We start from the raw sequence: 14,512 nt of genomic DNA, 5'->3' as shown, positions 1-14,512 counted from the left end.
TTTAATTAGCTGGGGGCAACAGCCAGTTTCCTTTGTTTTCTTTCTCAGCTCTTCCCCGAGGCGGGGTGAAAGGGCTTGAGGGTACCCCAGAGGAAGGAATTCCCAAGTGCTCCTTCATGGGTTCCAGGGGGTTTGCATTTGGGTGGTGGCATCATCAATCCATCCAAGGTCAGAAAGAAGCTGTAACCTTGGGAGTTTAATACAAGCCTGGAGTGGCCATAACTACTTTTTTGAATCCTTGCGGGCCTCCACTTTCTGCACTCGAAGTGCCAGAGTGGGGAATCAGCCTGGACAGATACTAATGCAGTAATTATTTTAGTAGCTCATGCTATTTATGGTACCCAACACAGTAACTAGCTGGAAGATTAAGACAAGTGCATTAGAAGTAAGTTTGGTAAATTGCCGCTCAGTCTGTCGGCCCACATTATGATGGTATGGCAGCTGAGAGCTTTATCTTGGTGTTCTTGATTTGCTCACTGCTGCTTGTATAGGAGGTTTCTGAGGTAGTGCGTAGCTAGATTTGTTTCTGATTTTGGTTTTAAACGCCTTTGTTGCTTTTTGCAGGACTATTTTGAAAGTTACATTTCCATTGCCTCAACTGTGCCTTCGTTGCTCTGCCTGATTGGAAACTTTGTGCTAGTCAACAGGTAAGTGCAGTTACATCTTTAGTCTAGGTTGCATTAAGCACCACCATTTCCAGGCTTGCCTGCTCCCTCTGCAGTCCAATCACTCCACCCTTTTCTCTACTCTTTAGTGCTAGCACAGCAGTGGATTTGAAGTCAAGCTGAAACATCTAATGGGGAACTACATTTAACCAGAAAAAAATGTTAGCTAAAACTGCTTATGAAAGAGACTCACTTTGCTATTCTGTCCCCACAGCAAAGCCCACTCGAGACACCTCTTAGGTATTAGACCAGGCACAAATACATTTCTGTGCACAAACTCATGTATTTGTTCTCTTGTGTGATGATAGTGTTTCAGAGAAGTAATAGCCCACTGTAGAAAAAGGTCAAATACAGTATTAAGTTTCTTGTTACATTTCCCTGTGAAATCTGTGTTCTGTGTACAGGTCCCTGGAATCAGTGATTCTTCTTCCAATGATGGTCCCTATATATATTCCAAATGTGGGGTGCGCACGCGGGCCATGCACCGGAGTCAGGTGTTTTTCTTAGCAGTGCCCATTGGCCCGCACTTGTGTCGTGCATCCCCTTGTGCTCGCACCCGAGGGTATAATAGGCTGTGTGGGTCGATGCCTCTCCAGTCCTTCTTACCGCCATATGGGCTGAGTCAGAACCCTTGTTCTTTCATGCTCTTAGTTTTTACTAAATCTGTGTTCTGAATGCTACCATAGTTTATAACTAGGGCCCTACTAAATTCATGGTCCATTCTGGTCAATTTCATGGCCATAGGATTTGAAAATTAGTCAATTTCACATTTGCAGATGTTTACAGCCAAAATGTCACAGTGTTGTAACCACGGGGGTCCTGACCAAAAAGGAGTTGTGGGAAGGTTGCAAAACAGTTGTAGGGGGATTGTGGGATTGCCACCCTCACTTCTGCGCTGCATTCAGATCTGCCTCTGGGTACCTCTCCCTGCTGCATTGACCAGGTTACCCCCTGCCAAGAGAATCTGAGACACAGGGGGAAGGTTTCCCCACCCACAAGGAGAAAATCTTTTAGTGGGAACTATAGCACTGTACTTGCCTTGACTCCCTGTTGACTGGCAACGATAGCTCTATTTTCTGTACCTGCGGTATTTGCCTGTGTGCCAGTCCCTTTTATCTGCCTTGTTCTGCAAGTTCTAATCACTGAAGAAAGAATGGAAATTAGTCTGAAGATGAGCCATTTCAGTGCACAATGGCAGGAGGTGTGTGTGTGTGTATAATATATACTTCATATTGAGCAGGTACTTTAATGTTCACCATTAATACCATAGTAATTATTAGCCAAGTGATAAATTCCTAAAACAAGTGCTCAGTTGTTATCTATTTTTGCACGTTGTATGCAAACAGGGGAAAGGGAAAGAAAGCTATTCATAAAATAGCTCTTGTTTTTCTTGCATATCCTCCAGACTGCTAATGTATCCATTTCACTAAACTATTATGTATTTAATGCATTACATTTAAATGTAGCATCTATCTCCTGCATATCACAGATTCTTCTGACTGGTGCATCTATAATCAATAAGTGTTTTATTATGTTAAATTTTCAACATCATAAATACTCATGAGGCAGATTAACATTATGAAGAATTCTGAGCAAATCGGTTCCCTGTGGTTCAAATATTATGCAGCATGTCTGGCTAGAACAGCATCTTTGAGAGCTAACCATTATCGTTGTTTTAAAGTAGTGGCACTGTCTGTGGATATCAACACACATGAGATCATGGAAGGTTTTTTTGTACATCATTTGGGAGAGAACAACAAAACCAGGTAGTGCTGACTCCTTGTGTGTGCGCGAATACACTTGTATTCATAGCAGTGCTCCTGTTTGACCAGGTATCATTTGGGGGGTTTTTAATTGCTTTTCAAAAAGGTGTTCCATGCACACAAGGCATATTTGTCAGGAGTCCTTCCTCCTCCTAAAAATGGGCCAGTCAGACTACAGTATTTGTAGTTTGGGTAACTATGTGGCATGATGCACCATATTGTGATCCCTGGGAGACCTGCCTAGGAGAATAAGGTTTAGTACAGGAGACCTTGGATCTGAGGATGAAGGGAATATATTTCAACACTTCATCTCTAGATCTTGATTGCTAGCTTAGCTTTCCTTTTTCTTCCTTTTTCCTTTATCCCTTCTCTGCCCTGAAGGTGAGCTGATAGTCTTGTGTGTCTATAATAAGTGTGTCTATAATAAGTAACCTTCCTGTTCAAGCAACTAACTATCTTGTAGTGACAAGCATGTGATTGCTTTCACCCAGCCTGCAGTATTCCCCAAGCAGACTTTGTTGCAGCTGCCAGTTGCTCTTCTGAGGGGAATATCTCCTGTTTCTGCTAGAAATAGATATTTACAGGTTGGTCGGGTTTATAGACTTATTGAGTTGAATAAGCACTGATGGAAGATGTGGAAGTCATCAATTTGATATCAAAACGCTTTAAAATAATTACTTTTTATTTTCCCCCCTTGGTCCTTCCCGCCCCAGAGGAATTAGTTCATAGCAACTTCTACACTGGCTTCATTTCTCTAGCCAGCTGGCTTCCTTTGTGCTCTTGTATCATCTCCCGGCTGGCTGACACATCAGCAGCCTGCATTAGCCAGAATATGCATTTCTAGGCTGCCATTTGTGCTTCCAAAGCAACTCCATTGTCGGTCCCCAAGTTCCCGTGTTGTGGTGTGGCATCTTGAGTGTGTGCTCTAAAAAGTGGGACAGGACGGCAGCTACACACTTGCACACTGCAGTTTGACAGCAGTCAGTATCACTAGCACATGGCACTTCTTAGCTACCTTTAAAGCAAAGGTCCTGAGGTTGGGTTGTGCAAATTACTTCGTTCGTAAAGTGCTTTGAAACTCGTGGGTGGGAAAGGGTACAGAAATACAAAGTTACAAAATGATAGCCATTATTGTATTTGTCTGGAAACTTTTTGTGACTAGGGTTTTTAAAAATGAAATATGTAGAATAGAGTAGATCGTGCCAGCCTGTAGGCATTTAAAGATGAGTCACGTGTAAGGAGAGGCAGAGGCAGTATGCTCTAGTCCAGTGGTTCTTAACCTGGGGTGCATGCATCCCCTGGGGGTGCGAGATGCCCTTTTTGGGGGTGCGAGACATGCCAGATGTTTTTAGAAGGTAAATCATCGAAAACACAAATTCAGCACAGGCACATAAGTACACCTACTTTGTTTCATCAGACCTATGTATGTATTAACATTATACATTTTTTAACGATTACTGTAATATATAAACAAAAAATATATCTAGGTTTAAAGAACTGATCTACTTCAACGATTTTTGATAAGGGGTGCGAGAACATATTTTGAGAACCAAACAGGTGCAGGCTGCAGTAAAGGTTAAGAACCACTGGTCTAGTGCATAGGGCACTATACTGGGAGCCAAGAGACCTGGGTTCTTCTGCCAGTTTGTTAACTTGGGGCAAATCACTTCACCTCCCCCAGCTCTGTTTCCCCTCCCCTTCCCCATAGTCTGTCTGTTTAGATTGTGAGCTCCTCAGGGACTGTCTCTTACTATGTGTGTATACAGCACATAGTACAATGGGACCCTGATCTCAGCTGGAGCATCTAGGCACTACTGTAATAGAAGTAATGAATAATAATAGATTTTGTGACTAAAATAGATAAAGTGTGTGTGTGTGGGGGGGAGGGTCTCATTTAAAAAAAACCCCAAACCATTGCATTTCTTCTCTAGGGTATCTGCCAGCATTCGCATTCTGTCCTCCTTGGCTGTCATGCTGGCTGTCTTCGTGGTGATCACTGTGCTGGTGAAAATGGACACATCCACATGGACACAGTGTTTTTTTGTCGTAACCATAGTTTGCGTAGTCATAGTCAGCAGCGCCTCAACCATCCTCTCCAGCAGCATCTTTGGCCTGACAGGCTGTTTCCCCATGAAGAATTCGCAGGCTTTGATTTCAGGTTAATCTCTCTCTGATATTCAAAATGGAATCAGTGGCAGTAAGTAAATGATTAACTTTTTCAATGGAAAACTACCCACTCGCTGAGAAACAGACTGACGAGAGAACTTAGAAACTCCTTAGACTCATGGATTTTAGTTTTGTGACCCATGCTTTTGGTTCTGTAGCACATGCTCCATCTTGGTGGAGGTTTTGCTGCATCTTGCGTTTAGACATGTGATAATGAGGTCTGCATGTTGGCTGAAGTAACGTGACCTTTCCTTTATTTTAAAAAAAAAAAAATCTGTAGACTGAGATAAAGGGAAGTTGCCAAGGAAGAAAAACAGCCAGTCATGTGAGCTGACTCTCTAGCTTCTGTAAATGTTTTGTAGACTGCCATACTTCACTGTATAAAACAGCATTTGTTCTCTCAAAAGAGACCAGGAGAATACCAGATCTTTGTATCCATATCTTGTGGGTGAATTTCCCCTAAAGCAATGTGAGACAAAGGACCACAGACTTAATTTTTCTATAGGGGGAAGAACATTCCTTAGTTCCACATTTGTTTATATCTCAGGAAATATTAAACTTTGCATTGTCTCTCTTCTTATATTCCACGTTTATGCTCATTTCCATAACTGACTAGGGACATGCTGAGAGTTATGAGTGATGAGGTCCCTGGAGGTTTGGATGTTGTTGATACCTACCCTGCAGTGCATTTAGCATGTTAAAAGAGAGATGAGGGGAAGAAATCAAGATAGTGACTTCAGAAATACTTCCTTGGGCCAATGCAAGAATGTTTTAATGATTTTTTTTTTCTCATTGAGGGAAATCAGCTTCTCTCAGATGTGGCTGTTCCTGTTATAAAAAATGTGTATGTGGTATTGGCAACTTGATTTGCATTTTGGAAGGTAAAAGAGAGAGACTATCAAACTCCCAATTTTAGAAAACCAAGTTTGGGTTTCTGATCTGGTAACTAACACTGTCCTCTGAAACTAGGCATAGGAAATCCTCATTAAAGCCCAGCACGCCAGACCCACCTGGCCCCCACAGTGTGATGTATTTGTATATCCTTGCTGGAGGGCAGAGAAGGATGGATGGAAAGTGCGGCTCCCATTGCACTACACAACTAGTACACAGCAGGGGTTGTGATCCAATAAATAACTGATTTGTAGACCAACATAGAAGTATAGGCAATACCAAACATGCAGATGGGCTTTCCCTTTCAAGGCTGCTGGCTTTGAAGCCTTGTATCTGGGGTAACTAGATGATCCAAAGTGTTAATGCACTGGCTTTTCACCTCTGGAGCCCTAGATTACATGAGGCTTGGGTCAGATGAGATGAGTTTAGAGGTTTCCAGCTAGTCAAATATTTGGTTTTTTCCACATCCCAAAACTACCACACAACTTGCAGCGATTGGCTGCCTTGTGTTGAGAGACCTGGAGCCGGAATTCAAGCCATGTTCATAGGTTAGGATTGAAGTGTGTTGACTAAGCTGTGTGTGAGCACTTGCACAGCACTTTCCAGCTCTGTGTCTGGCTCTGGCCAGTGCTATCAGTGGTTCTGTTCCAAGAGCACTGAAGTTTGCCTATACATTCAGTTAAAAATGGTTTCTGAAATTCCTAGATGCAAACCTCTTACCCTCACCTCTTTAATTCCTGCCCTCTATTTCGGCTTTGAAGCTGCTGTCTACCCAAGTGTCTGGGCCTGGCTGATCCAGTATAAACTGGGCATTATTACATGCTTCTTTGACACTGAATTCTTGCTTTCTCCCCCTCCATGTAGGTCAGGCCATGGGGGGCACAGTCAGTGCTGTGGCATCGGTGGTGGACCTGGCAGCAGCAGCTGATGTTACAGACAGCGCCCTGGCCTACTTCCTGACAGCAGATGTCTTCATCATTGTCTGCATTGTGGTATACCTGATTCTTCCCAAGTTGGAATACTCCAGGTAAAGCCTGTCAAGCCAGCAGGCCATTGACTATGCCAGGGGTTCTCAAACTGGAGGTCGGGACCCGTCAGGGGGTCACAAGGTTATTACATGCAGGGTTGTGAGCTGTCAACCTCCACCCCAACCTTGCTTTGCCTCCAGCATTTATAATGGTGTTAAATATATTTAAAAGTGTTTTTAATTTATAAGGGGGGGGGTCACACTCAGAGGCTTGCTGTGTGAAAGGGGTCACCAGTACAAAAGTTTGAGAACCACTGGACTGTGCAAATACCCTAAGCAGGGTTCACCTGATATAGACTTTGGATGTGGTAAATATGCCTCAGGTGCAGGTAGAGAGGTATTTTTCTGCCTAATAAGAGCTACAAAGTACATGACTGTAGTATGTTGAGATGTGAAAAGCCAGCAGTAAGAACAGCAGTGAAAAGGGGTAGCTGGGGACCTACTTTCTCTTTCATTGTGAAGCGTAAAGGGTCAGGAAAATCATAGTCTTATGTGATGCCCATTTCTCCTGTCTCCTGCCATTCGGCAGTCTTTTATTTTATGTTGTTTGCTCCCATGCTTGTCTGATTGTTGCAAGAATCCCCATTCTCTCCTACCCTGCTCGGAGGGCCATGCAACACACCCTGTGCTTTGCTGTCCTGCTGCTTGTGTTCAGTTCCTTTGCTGGGTCTCTTTCGTCTGACCTTCCTGTTTTGACAGAAACCACAGACAGAAACTGTGGGATTTGCAGCTTGTCTCGAGTTTCTGAAAAGCTACCTCTGTGGGGAAGAGTGGGGGGATGACTGAAACCACATAAGCAGCTCTAGAATTGCTTAATCAGAAGTTAAACTAACTGTTATTCAGATTAACCCCTGAAACATACAGATAACAACCAAACAGGTCCCAGGTTTCAGAGTAGCAGCCGTGTTAGTCTGTATTCGCAAAAAGAAAAGGAGTACTTGTGGCACCTTAGAGACTAGCCAATTTATTTGAGCATGAGCTTTCGTGAGCTACAGCTCACTTCATCGGATGCATAAAAGTGGAAGATGCAGTGAGGATGTTTTTATACACACAGATCATGAAAAAATGGGTGTTTACCACTACAAAAGGTTTTCTCTCCCCCCACCCCACTCTCCTGCTGGTAATAGCTTATCTAAAGTGATCACTCTCCTTACAATGTGTATGATAATCAAGGTGGGCCATTTCCAGCACAAATCCAGGGTTTAACAAGAACGTCTGAGGAACGGGACAGGGGGGTGGGGGGGTTGTAGGAAAAAACAGGTCCCAGTGGTTCATACCAGTATTTTGGACTCCTAAACATCTGGATTCTCCAAGCCTGATCGGTCTGGAGATGTCTGTCGAGCCCTCCTGTGAATAGCTGGGCATCTCTGTGCATCAGAGGCATTTCTTGTTTAATTAGAACACAGTCAGGTTGGGAGAAGGGAGTTGGAAAGTCCATGGGATTTGAGTAAATCCTACAGGAAGCAGTAGTTAGAGTGCATTTGTGGTGATGTAGGTAGGTTCATGTGGGAGAAGGAGATAATGTTTTTGTTTTGTTCACAGCCCTCTTTTATTTTGCAATGAAGAGCACAGGAAACTGAAGTGTTTTGTACACGCCCCCATAATATGATTGACATGGGCCCATATTTTGTAGGGAGTGGGATCTTGGCAAGGAAGAGGAATGTGATCTTATGTGTCTATTAAATCCTGAGGGCATTGAAGTAGTCTCTGTGTGTAGCCCTTTATTACAGTAGAATCCACTAACAGAAACTGTGGGGATTGCCACAGCTTGTGCTGAATTTCTGTCCTCTGTTTCCCTGTTGACAAGGTTTCAGGGAGTTTGCGGACATCAATATTCTCTCTGGGCTGGGGAGGGGATCCGTTTCTGATGAGGTGGGCAGTGCAAGCTATATAATCTAAATACTGAATTCTTTATTTGTTGGGTGCCAGTGAATTTTCCTGCGCAGCCGACTTCTGTTCTCATTGCAGCTGTTCATGTTGATTTCATTGGGTTGTTGATAGTTTTCCTTCTTCTCTTCTTTCAGGTACTACATGAGAAGCCACAAGGGTAGCACGCACCCAGCTGGTGTGTTGCCTAGCACTTATTTAGAGGAAGTAGATGAGTCACAAGGCATCACCAACAGCTCGTTTCCAGCCAAAGGGACCAGTGACCAAAACATCCCACCCTTACGTCCTATCCTGAAGAAGACCGCTGTCCTAGGCTTCTGTGTCTTCTATGTCTTTTTCATCTCTATCATCATATTTCCTTCCATCTCCTCCAGCATAGAGTCTGTCAACAAGGACTCGGGGAGTTTATGGAGCAATAAGTACTTCATCCCCCTCACCAGTTTCCTTTTGTACAATTTTGCTGACTGGTGTGGACGGCAAATCACTGCCTGGATCCAGGCCCCTGGCCCAAAGAGCAAACTGCTCCCTGCTCTGGTCGTCCTGAGAACTTTGTCACTACCTCTATTCATGTTATGTAACTATCAGCCTCGGAGTCATATCAAAATGGTAATCTTCAACAAAGATGTCTACCCAGCTGTCTTCATTGCACTCTTAGGACTCAGCAATGGTTACCTGGGTACCTTAGCTATCATCTATGGCCCCAAGATCTTGCCAAAAGAGTTGGCAGAGGCAACAGGGGTGGTGATGACATTTTACCTGACATTAGGGTTGGCGCTGGGATCTGCCTGCTCAATTCTTTTGGTCCATCTAATATAGAAGAGAGGTGGAAGGGTGAGGGTGTTACCATCAGCTTGGGCAGCACTAGGTTGAGGCCACCAGCAGTTGGTTGAAGAACCAGCTCCTTTCGCTAGGAAATCTGTGAAGTTACATCCCTGAACCCCTGATCCTGATCAGGTCTAGTGGGGCTTGGAAATTGAGCTCCTGAAAAGCAGGTGGGCAGGAAAGGTGAGGGAAAGCAGCGGAGTTACTTGCTGAACCTGAAAGTCAGGTGAAATGCATCCCTCATTAAGAAGCTCATAAAAGGGGTGCCTAGCTAGTATGGGGAGAAACAAAGCATCTGCAGAGATTCTCTAGGCTCAAAAAGGAGCTTGATATTTTCCCTGTTCATTGCTGTCACCAGGTCTGTTATCATTTTGGTCTTATATTAACTATTTGCTGGCTTCCCAAGCATGAAGGCTGACTAAACTGATTCAAGTTACTGCTAACCCCAGAGGTGAACTAATAATGAGTTTTGTTAAAAAAAGAACAAATAAACAAATGCCCCTCCCCCCCATGTGGTTTGTGAGGAAGTTCCCACAGGCCGTGCCAAAGGGGGTTCGTCCAGAATGACAGTTTTGATGCTGTGAAAGCTTCATCTCCAGGAACAACTCATTAGGTCAGGTGGATGTGCACCAAATGTTGCTCTTTTCCTTCCACCCACAATTAGGTTTTCTTTCTTAGATCTGCTGAACCTAACATTGCTGAACCTAACATTTTCAGATGCTTCAGTAAGCCCCACTATTTTCTGCTGGACAATTTAAAAGGACACTCTTGAAGGATTTATAATTGTTTTATTACTGAATTAATGCTGTGGGACCTTGAAACTGAAATCTGTTTCCCTGTGGAATACTTCCCTCGTATGATGTACATAAACACTGCTTTGTTATTTAGGATTGCTTATTAGAGCTGACCTTGGGTAAGTGTATCCCTTGTAATGTTGTTTGTATGTGTATGATATGGAACAGAGCACTGACGGGTTATTCTTGGGGGAAAAACCACAGAAAAGTACAATAGTTAGATTTTATCCACTTTCTTCTAAGACCAGGAAAAACCCTGAATATTGGGCATAAGTTCCTAACAATGAGATTTATCAGACTGGAATAGTTTCCTTAGGGATGGAGTGGAAGCACCGCTGCCTGCATCATTCCAAATTAGACCGGGCAAAACACTGGCAGGGGGATGTCCTCTAGATCTTATCGGCTGATACTATTGGAGAGTGGGGTAATACTTCGTGCTGTACTAGACTTGACAATATCCCTTTACTCTGACTAGCATAGTAGAATGATTAGCGGCTTTGTTGTTGTTGTTTTAAACTTCCAGTGCTGCTGTTTTTATCTAAATCTTTGAACTGGGTCATGTTGTGGCAACTTTCACAAATTAAAGTGAATGGGCACTAATGTCTTTTCTCAAACCTACCAATAGGTGGCCCAATTAAATCTTAAACTGAAAAGGATCTAGTGATGATAAATTTTGCTGCTATTTTAAAAGTTCTACAGTGTGTGTTGAGAGGAGGAAATTTTATTAAAAAAAGATTTATTAGAGGGAGCACTTTATGATGTTTACTAAACTCACTGTATGAAAAACATTGAGACCCCGGTTAATTCAAGTGGACTGGCTGTGAGGAAAGGGAAAGATTACACTGGTGGTCTGGCATTAGATAAATTTGGCCTATACTGTTATCAGAATGAGGAGATGTTATAAAGCAAAAAGATTGTCTCCAAAGGGGATGGCTTTTTAAATGTATATATGAAATTTAGATGAAGCACAAACTAAACTAAATATGGTTCTGATTATAGTTTTACTCTAAAATTGGATGGATAAATGCTGTAAAAGGAGATTAACTGGCAGCCTAATTTTATAATTTGTCATTACAATTGAATGCCTCTGGGGAAAATAACTATGGGAAAATGTTTCCGTCGGGATTTGTTGTCCCAAAGAATTGAAAGAGGAATATCGAACCTTTTGCTGGTAACTCACCCTTAGCTGGTAACTTCTTTAGATTTCAGTCTGTCCTTTGAGTTCCTGATGTGCCGGCGTTCATGTGCCAAAAAAGTGACACCACAACTAGTACTCATGGCAGAGATGCTATGGGATGAATAGTCTTGGGAGTTAGAACTTGCCTAGAGTTAGTGCCAGTAAGTCAAAAGGTTTCGTCAGGATGGTGTGGCCGATGCCATGCTGCTGCCAATGCAGTGCCTTCTGTGATGATTATTTAAAGGCTTTCAGGATTTGGTATGAATAGTTAGGAATTAAAACTTGAAAAATATATTTTAGTTTTTTAGTATTTAACACTGGACAGAATATTCATTGGAAAGTAATCTGGCCTAGTTGCTGAAGCCAGTGCCCTGTGTTCTGGAGTCTCTTCCTTTTTTGTGGTCTGTGTGGGCAATAATAGTAGATAAGGTTTTAAAAATTGAAGTTCAGTTTTGGTAGCTGAGAGTTTCACAAAGTGTCTACCTACTGCTGGCTTTCATTACTTTATATAGAGAATAATACATGGCTAGCATATAACCTACCATGACTGACAGCAGTTATTGAGACTGAACTAAGTGTTTTTTCAGTATTTAGTCTAGGATCATTGGTAACACACATACAGTTCAGCTTTACAGGTAATTTTAAAACATAAAATCCAGACATGAGTGGAAAATTCACAGGGCATGTGATGCAGAAGGAGAAGCTTTACAGCATGTGACTTTGCATGGCATAGGCTTTAAAAAATTGAAATGAATACTGTCATTTCACGAGGAACTAATCCTTTGGCCTTCATTGCGTGGAAATATAGTACAGCTTGGCCAAGGCTGCTACATGTTAAATTCCATTTTTGTTTAGATTCTAAAGGGTAGCTAAATGATTTGGTGGTACGGTTTAAATGCACCTCTACCACTGACAACCATTCTGCAGAAGCCCAAGGCGTGGGTGTGTGTGTGTGTAATATTGTTTTAAACCAAAATAGGACTTGATTGGTACTGGTGCCTGTCACCTCTGTAATGTTGTGAAGTTTTAGGAGCCTTTGTGTGGTGTAGCAGGGTACTGTACTAGTCTCTCATCTCGGGAGAGCTGAACTCAAATTCCCTTTAACAGATAAAGGCATAAAGGTGACATTTGTGGTCTTAACTATTTCCCACTAAAATTTTTGCCTATTTCACATAAGCTCCGTGCAATATCGGATAATTTTCATTCTCTTTGCAGGAAAAACCGGAGCCTGGAATAAAACTGTGTTGGAATATATATGTATATAATATCTTCCATTCGGGGTTAGATATTTTTAAAAAGAGGCTTAAACCTGGCATCCAGTTTTATACCTGCAGTCAATTGTACAGACACGAACAATGGCATTAGAATTTCTAATTAGCTGATTGCAAATCATGTAGATGCCTAAATACAATCTCTTGTGTCTGCAAATTTAGAGCCATAAGTAAAATATTGCCTGTTGACAGCTCTGGGCGGGGCTGAATGTAACTCTGACAAAGTGGGTTTTTTTACGTTGTTATGTTGCATGTGAGTCTTACTGTCCTGTACTAATACTGTGTGTACCCCAGTGCCTAGGTGATTGGAATTGGGGGTGTGGCTTTTGTGGAGGCCCTCGGGGCAGATGGCCGATACCTTTCGTAACCTGAGAACCAGGAGGGGGATGCAACCAGGTGACATTTTGCCCAGGAAGCAGGACAAAGAACGGAGGAGGAGCAACAGGCATGTCGAAAGGCAGGGTCCAGGGCAGTCTGCTGTGGGGGACTGGAAGAGGGGGAGTCCAAGCCGTCTGGTCTGGGGTTCCCCCAAGATAGACTTGGCTAAAACTCACTGATTTCTGTGCTAACAAGTTCTGTTCTATGCTGTGTACCTGTCAACTAATAAACCTTCTGTTTTACAACGCTGGCTGAGAGTCATGGCTGACTGCAGAGTTGGGGTGCAGGGCCCTTTGGTTTCTCCAGGATCCCCGTTCAGGTGGACTCGCTGCGGGGAGCACATGGATGTTGAATGTTCTGAATTTCAGACACAGGAAGGCCGAAGCCATGTAGGCTTCTTGCCCTGGCAACAGTGGCATGCTTTGCCAGAGTCCTGACTGGCTCTTACAGAGCAGTTCCAGAGCATCGGCGCGGTGACTCTGTGACAGTAACAAGGCGCTCTTCCTAATGCTAAAATTTATTTCAGATGCTTACGACTGAAAGGACTTCAGCTCAAGGGTTGCTTTGCAGTTCTCTGATATACTTGCTATTGGTTTCTAAAAGTGTTCTCAATGGGTTTTTAAAATATGAAGCCATCTGCTCCATGTTCCTTCGTTTAAATCTTCCTAATTGTGAGTAGGATATATAGTATTAAGAGAGAACATGATCCTTGAGAGGGATTGCTCATTAACTGACTATTTTGCACTTACTCTGATTCTGTCCACAGTTAAAAAGGGAAATGAGTTATTACCTCTTGAAACAGAACCCTAATTGTCTCATAGCATTACTAATAAAATTAATTTGGTACTGGCTAAATGCTGGAGTCTGAAGTACATGAATTTTACTTTGACATAGTCCGAGTCTAAACAAGCTTTCCACTTCCAAGACTGATCAACGGAATGCATTTTCAGCCACATCTTGTGATTGGTTTCCCCCATTACTACTTATGCATTTGGTGATATCTTTACTGAACCAGAGGATGAGAAGCCAAGAACAAGGATTTATATACACACACAGCCCAAATGTATACTGAACTCTGATTTGAACCCGAGTATTGTCATTGTTTTGTCCTGAGAGAGCTTTTGAAATGCGATTGCTGACCTCTGTAAAGTCTTGGCACTCTCTTACCATGATTCTCCTGTATCCACTCTCAATTTATCCTCCTTACTATATGTTTATTTTAATGCCTTTATACTTCTATAAAAAGTTGCTATAGAAGGATCTCTAAGCTAGAGAGGTTCTACAAGCACTGTTAGCCTTACAAGCATGTTAAGTATTACACCAACAATATATAATTGTTATTATATTATATTGTATTTATTGTATAATTATATTGTCATTATAATATTGTAATTATTACAATAATATTGTATAATTATATTGTAATTATAATATATAATTACTACAACTCCTGAGGAAGCTCGTAGAAGGAAGATAATATGGATGGGGGGTTTTCAGCTGTTGTGACCTGCACTGGATGTGCTATGTTTGTGTTTCTTCCACAGGACAGGTGCGACTTTGTCTGTACAAAGTGCAAGCTGGTCTCCATTCTGGAAGAGAAGGTTCAAGGTCTGGAGCAACAGGTATCGACCCTGCGTTGCATAAGAGAAACTGAAGATTTCCTGGATGGAT

At 42.5% G+C, this 14,512-nt stretch overlaps 1 protein-coding gene across 2 annotated transcripts in view; it reads left to right on the top strand.

The window, feature by feature from the left end:
* SLC29A3 (solute carrier family 29 member 3) overlaps positions 1-13,091 on the top strand; it is a 30,424-nt gene extending 17,333 nt beyond the window's left edge. The window contains exons 3-7 of one of the 2 annotated variants that reach the window (XR_012160004.2): positions 565-647; positions 4,360-4,586; positions 6,350-6,512; positions 8,537-10,134; positions 12,758-13,091. Coding sequence is in view for 1 of the 2 variants with exons in the window: in XM_073353561.2 (XP_073209662.1) it covers positions 565-647; positions 4,360-4,586; positions 6,350-6,512; positions 8,537-9,215 (1,152 nt within the window). In the remaining variant the exon portion in view is untranslated. Of the gene's footprint in view, positions 1-564; positions 648-4,359; positions 4,587-6,349; positions 6,513-8,536 lie in introns of both variants that reach the window. The other variant, XM_073353561.2, reaches the window with a different exon arrangement.
* Positions 13,092-14,512: the final 1,421 nt, after the last annotated feature.

Source organism: Lepidochelys kempii, chromosome 7 (assembly GCF_965140285.1).
Source record: "Lepidochelys kempii isolate rLepKem1 chromosome 7, rLepKem1.hap1, whole genome shotgun sequence".
Taxonomy (NCBI): domain Eukaryota; kingdom Metazoa; phylum Chordata; order Testudines; family Cheloniidae; genus Lepidochelys; species Lepidochelys kempii.
This window is presented reverse-complemented; position numbering and strand designations above follow the sequence as displayed.